The 5,664-nt window shown below is 48.0% G+C and overlaps 1 protein-coding gene across 1 annotated transcript in view; it reads right to left on the bottom strand.

Annotated features, from left to right (window-relative positions):
• WDR64 (WD repeat domain 64) overlaps nt 1-5,664 on the bottom strand; it is a 56,474-nt gene that overhangs the window by 28,804 nt on the left and 22,006 nt on the right. The window contains exons 10-12 of the mRNA XM_006761342.2: nt 4,540-4,547; nt 3,167-3,290; nt 661-836 (exon numbers count right to left, since the gene is read on the bottom strand). Coding sequence (XP_006761405.1) covers nt 661-836; nt 3,167-3,290; nt 4,540-4,547 — 308 coding nt within the window. The remainder of the gene's footprint in view (nt 1-660; nt 837-3,166; nt 3,291-4,539; nt 4,548-5,664) is intronic.

The following is a 5,664-nucleotide window of genomic DNA, read 5'->3' as shown; positions in this document are numbered from 1 at the left end:
ATGTTAAATATATTTTTATTGATTTCAGAGAAGAAGAAGAGGGAGAGAGAGATAGAAACTTCAATGAAGGGAATCATTAATCGGCTGCCTTCTACATGCCCCACAGTGGGGATCAAGTCTGAAACCTGGGCATGTACCCTGACCAGGAATCGAACCATGACCTTCTGGTTCATAGGTTGACATTCAACCATTGAGCCATACTGGCCGGGCTGAGCAGCTCTTCTTTTTGGCTCTTTGTTGTTGTTTTCTTGTTTTGTTCTTCTAATATGTTTTTGTTGATTTCAGAGAGGAAGGGAGAGGGAGAGAGAGATAGAAACATCAATGATGAGAGAGGAACATCATTGACAGCTGCCTCCTGTATGGCCCCTACTGCGGATGAAATCTGCAATGGAGGTATGTGCCCTTGACCGGGAATCAACCCCGGGACCCTTGTGTCTGCAGGCCGACGCCCTCTCCACTGAGCCAATCCAGCCAGGGCCTTTTTGGCTCTTTGCTTGGACCTGGGCAAGCTTTCTTAGCAGCCTCCTACGGTGGTGGATGGGGAAACGCCATCCTCCACTGGCCGGCAAGAGAGGAGTTTAATGGGGATGGTCCCTCAGACTCAGCTGGTTTTCCCAAGAAGAGCAGAGAGAGTACAGGTGTCAACGGGGGATGGCAAACCTGCATCATTTTGATCTTCCCGTTGTGCTCCAAGACGAGGAGCAGGTGCTGGTGTTTCTCCTGCACCTTCAGGAACGCCAGGTGCTTCACCCAGTGCTCCTCCTCCTTCCAGTCCTTCCCTTCGGGCAGCACCTTCAGCTCCTGCCCGCTGCCGAAGTCCCAGATCTTCACGGTTCCTGGGCACAGAGGGAGACGCGGTGGGTGGAAAGGAACTGATCGGAAGCTGGGCTCTTATCTCAGAGAACACGGACCTCATTGAAAGCTTTCTGCCCACGATTTCTCCTATGTCTGTTTCCTACTGAAATGTGAGTCTCCCTGGCCTTGCCGTGCACAGTGTATGTTTCTGTGGGCCTTGATTGGACACAGGCTGACAAACAGGAAACGGGACCAGGCCATGTCTTGAAATTGCAACCATTTTCTTTGAACTCTCCTATCTGAGCTTTCTGTCTCAAAAGGACCTCTTCTGCCTTTATTCTCCCAAGGCTTTCCAGTTTGCTAAATACCCCTGATATCTATCCATTTGTATATCTAACATTATGCCACAATTATTATTTAAAAATATGTTTATTGATTTCAGAGAGGAAGGGAGAGAGAGAGAGAGAGAGAGAGAGAGAAAGAGAGAGAGAGAGAGAAGGGAGAGGAACATCAATGATGAGAGAGAATCATTGATCGGCTGCCTCCTGCACGCCCCCTACTGGGGATCAAACCTGCAAACCCAGCATGTGCCCCGACAGGGAATCAAACTGTGGCCTCCAGGTTCATAGGTGGATGGATGCTCAACCACTGAGCCACACCTGCTGGGCCTGCCACAGTTGTTCTTAATAGAAAGATCATCACTGCAATAGTAAGATCACAGGGTCACCTCAGTGCTAGGTATAGTGGGCTGCCCCTCACAGCACTTTGCTTCCCCTCCCTTAACTGTTAATACTTAAAACCCCTCTGGACTGTATGACTAATGCAATAAAATATTATGCGTGCATGAAAATAGTGCCATCTCAGTCACATTGAATTGTTTAATGCTTATGTCTGATAACAGCTGTGTCCTTTGCTCAGAATTTCCATTATGACTAATTTTCACATTGTGCAGGGTTGCTAAGAGTAGGGGACTGCTTTCTTAGGAACTGTCCCATGAGAGAGCAGCTGCATTCACTCCATCACACCGCATCCACTCAGCAGGGGCAATTTTATTTCATGGGGGTGGAGCATGCAGGAGGCAGCCAATCAATGATTCTCTCTCATCATTGATGTTTCTCTGTCTCTCCCTCTCCCTTCCTCTCTGAAATCAATAAAAACATATTAAAAGAATAAAAAGCAGACTTTTATATCAGGATGTCCACTCAATCCATCAATGGGCTTTCATGCCGGCAAATATGTCCCTAGAATAAATGTATTGTGAGCAGTGCGTGCAGTTGGTCTAGATCAGTGATGGCGAACCTATGACACGGGTGTCAGAGGTGACAGGCGAATTCATTTTTTTGGTTGATTTTTCTTTGTTAAATGGCATTTAAATATATAAAATAAATGTAAAAAATATAAGTCTTTGTTTTACTATGGTTGCAAATATCAAAAAAATTCTATATGTGACACGGCACCAGAGTTAAGTTAGGGTTTTTGTTTTGCCATCACTGGTCTAGATAAAGCAATTCTTTGCTGGGAGTTTACAACACAATGAAGTGAGCGGGAAGCAGGCTGTAGCTCCAGTTCCTGGAAGTTCCATGTCCTGCTCCCCAACACGAGGGACATCAAACAAAACAGCACAGCCCAGCCAGCATGGCTCGATGGTTGAGCGTCGACCTATGAACCAGGAGGTCACGGTTCAATTCCTGGTCAGGGCACATGCCCCATTGTGCATTTGATCTCCAGTGGGGGGCTTGTGGGAGGCAGCTGATCAGTGATTCTCCCTCATCATTAATGTTTCTATCTCTCTCTCCCTCTTCCTTCCTCTCTAGAATCAATAAAAATATTTAAAACACACACACACAAAACAACACAGCACAGCCTGAGCCTCCAATGTGTACACAGCACCTAACCCCAAGGAGCTCACACGGATATAGACAAGTCGAAAGGAGAATTCTAGGTGCTCTATGACAAAGCTGGCTGGATATTTTGTGTGGCCCCCAAATCTACTGTCAATAAAAATATTATCAACAACCACGGAACCTAATATGTATATCTTAGCAGATGGTCCCCAAAAGTAGGACTGGATGAGTTAGTGCAACACAGATAAGTCCCAGCAAAGATGGAGGAAGACTGTATGTGGGGAAGACTTTTGCAAACTGTAAAGCAGCTGTATGATGTAATGGAAAGTATTGATTACAGTCTCAGGACAAGAATGCCCATCAGAGAAGAGTTATCACGCTCCCGTCAGGCGCTGTGATCTTGCTGCCATGGTTACGTGGTCCAGCCAGGCTCGTGCCCTCCCTGCGACCCAAACTACTAATGGGTTTCCTGAGCCAACTCTCAGCGCACTAACGCAGGGAGGCCGTGTTCTGAATCTTAGTCTGACCGTTATACGCTCCTGTGGCAAACAGAAATCCACTGTCATCGATAGCGGCGGAAGTCAGTTCAACATTGAAGCCGTGAGGGTCTAGAATCTGGTATATTTGGAGGCCAGTCTCAAGTTCCCACACCTACAGGTAAGAACAAGAAGATCAAATGCCTTTCAGTCCTTATCAACAAATTTACAATATTCAAGACAGTCTCACAATTGGTGCTATGGCCCTGGCTGGTTTGGGTGAGTGGTCATCGCACTGGCCCCTTGGACCAAGGGTCTTAGGCTTGATTCCCAGTCAAGGGCACATAACTGGGATGCAGGTTTCAATCCCTGCCCTGGTTGAGGTGCGTGTGGGAGGCAACCAATGAATGTGTTTCTCAAATCCCTCTCTCTCTTTCTGTCTTTCCTCTCTCCTTCCCCCTCTCCTCCCTGCCTCCCTTCCACTCTCTCTAAAAACCAATGGAAAAAATATCCTCGGGTGAGCATTTACAATAAAAAGAATGGTGCTACGTCCATCTAACACCTTTCTCAGCATTCTGCCATGAATGTTGATTTGCTCAAAGGAAGTTCTAAACGACGCAAGGCTGCCTCCTAGTGACTGTGCCGCCCTGGGGGTGTCTGTGGCTGAGACAGGCAGGGACTGTTCCAGGAAGCCTGTGCAGGAAGTAGTCCATTGCTATTGTACGTATGGAGCAAGATGGAAACATAACAGAGATGAGTCCAGCCGAAAAGATCACCCTGGATGGTTTCCCCTCTGTTGGCACTCATCCAAGTTAGGTAGGGGTCGCTTGTAATCTCAGAGAACCCTGAGGAAGGAGCTTTCCAAGGAGTGATTAGGGAGAGGGGTTGAGACAGAGAGAGAGAGAGAGAGAGAGAGAGAGAGAGAGAGAGAGAGAGAGAGAAATAGAGAGATGGAGGAAAGGCTAAGACTTTAGGTCTGAATCTTCCCTCTTCATGGATTTGCTATGTTCACTTGTAATAAAAGTGAAGTGGCAAGCTGGGCCGGTGTGGCTCAGTGGTTGAGCGTTGACCTATGAACCAGGAGATCACGGTTCAATTCCCAGTCAGGACACATGCCTGGGCTGTGGGCTTCATCCCCAGTGTGGGGCATGCACGAGGCAGCCGATCAATGATTCTCTCTCAACACTGATGTTTCTATCTCTCCCTCTCCTTTGGGGGTGGGGGGGGGTGCAGGAGGAGCTGATGGAACAGTCTCCGAAAGGAGCCAGTCGGACCCCGGAGGCCATGCTCTCCACCTCTGTGTGCCCGGGGGCTAGAGGGGTCCTTAATGGAGAAAGCTTGTCACTGGTGAATGGGTTTCACAGGTCACCCACTTCCTGGCCTGTAGCACAGCCCTCTCCAACCGCTCAGGCAGGGAAACGCACCTTGATGTCTGCATCCCCAGAGAGGACACTTTCCCCTGGAGAGGTCTTCTGCAGGGAAGCAGCACAGGTTTTAGTCTTCACTTTCCTCTACTTACTCTGTAGGCATTAGCAGAACTTATTATTTATTTTTTAATCCTCCCCCGAGGATATTTTTCCATTGATTTTTAGAGAGAGTGGAAGGGAGGGAGAGAGACACAGAGAGAAACATCGATGTCAGAGAGACACATCTATGGTTGCCTCCCACACACACCCTGACCAGGGCCCCGGCTGGCCAGGGAGGAGCCTGCAACTGAGGTACGTGCCCTTGACGGCAATCGAACCTGGGACCCTTCAGTCCGCAGGCGGACGCTATATCCACTGAGCCAAACTAGGGCGGCGTTACCAGAGCTAAGCGATCACTGACTGACCTCGTGAGATTTGGAACTGAGACAATATCCAGCAGGAGTGCAGAGAGGGCCAAAGGTTGTGAGGGCTGGGAAGGGGTGGAGGGGAAGGCTCACACTGCCCTGTCTCCCTTTGGAGGGCATGCACGGAATGAACGGAGAAACACTTGAAACACTCCAGTCATCACTGCTACGTGACTGCAGTGGATGCAGTTACAGATACGCCGCGGCCACACACCCTGGCCTCCAGGGAGCACAGCAAGGGCAGGGCCCGAGGATCGCAGAGGCAAGGACGTGGCATTCACAGCAGACGAACCCGGTTCATATCCCAGTCCTGCTGCCCGATCTCTCTGAGCGCTCGTTTGCTCACCGTTCAAATGGAACTCTGTCCACAGGGTACTACTCGAGCATTAACTAAGGGCATGGATTTAAGGCCCTTGGAGCATAGCCCACACCTAGAGGGGTTATAGGAAACATCTATCCAGTTTTTTCCCTTTCTTCTTAACATACTCTCTTTCCAGAGTTCAGTATTAAAAAACTACATATATACAGGGCGTTCCTAAAAATGTATACACATATTGAAGATTTATAAAGGCAGTGTTTATTAAAATACACTTCCTTTTCAAAATTTCATAGAATCTACAGACATTGAGTATATACATTTTGGGGGTATACCCTATATAGATCGATAAATAAACAGATAGGTTTTCTTTAAAATTCCTATTTTTTAAAAAAAATTATT

The sequence above is a fragment of the Myotis davidii genome, unplaced genomic scaffold, assembly GCF_000327345.1.
Source record: "Myotis davidii unplaced genomic scaffold, ASM32734v1 scaffold174, whole genome shotgun sequence".
Taxonomy (NCBI): Eukaryota; Metazoa; Chordata; class Mammalia; order Chiroptera; family Vespertilionidae; genus Myotis; species Myotis davidii.
The sequence above is the reverse complement of the archived record's forward strand: the minus strand, read 5'-3'. Positions and strand labels throughout refer to the sequence as shown.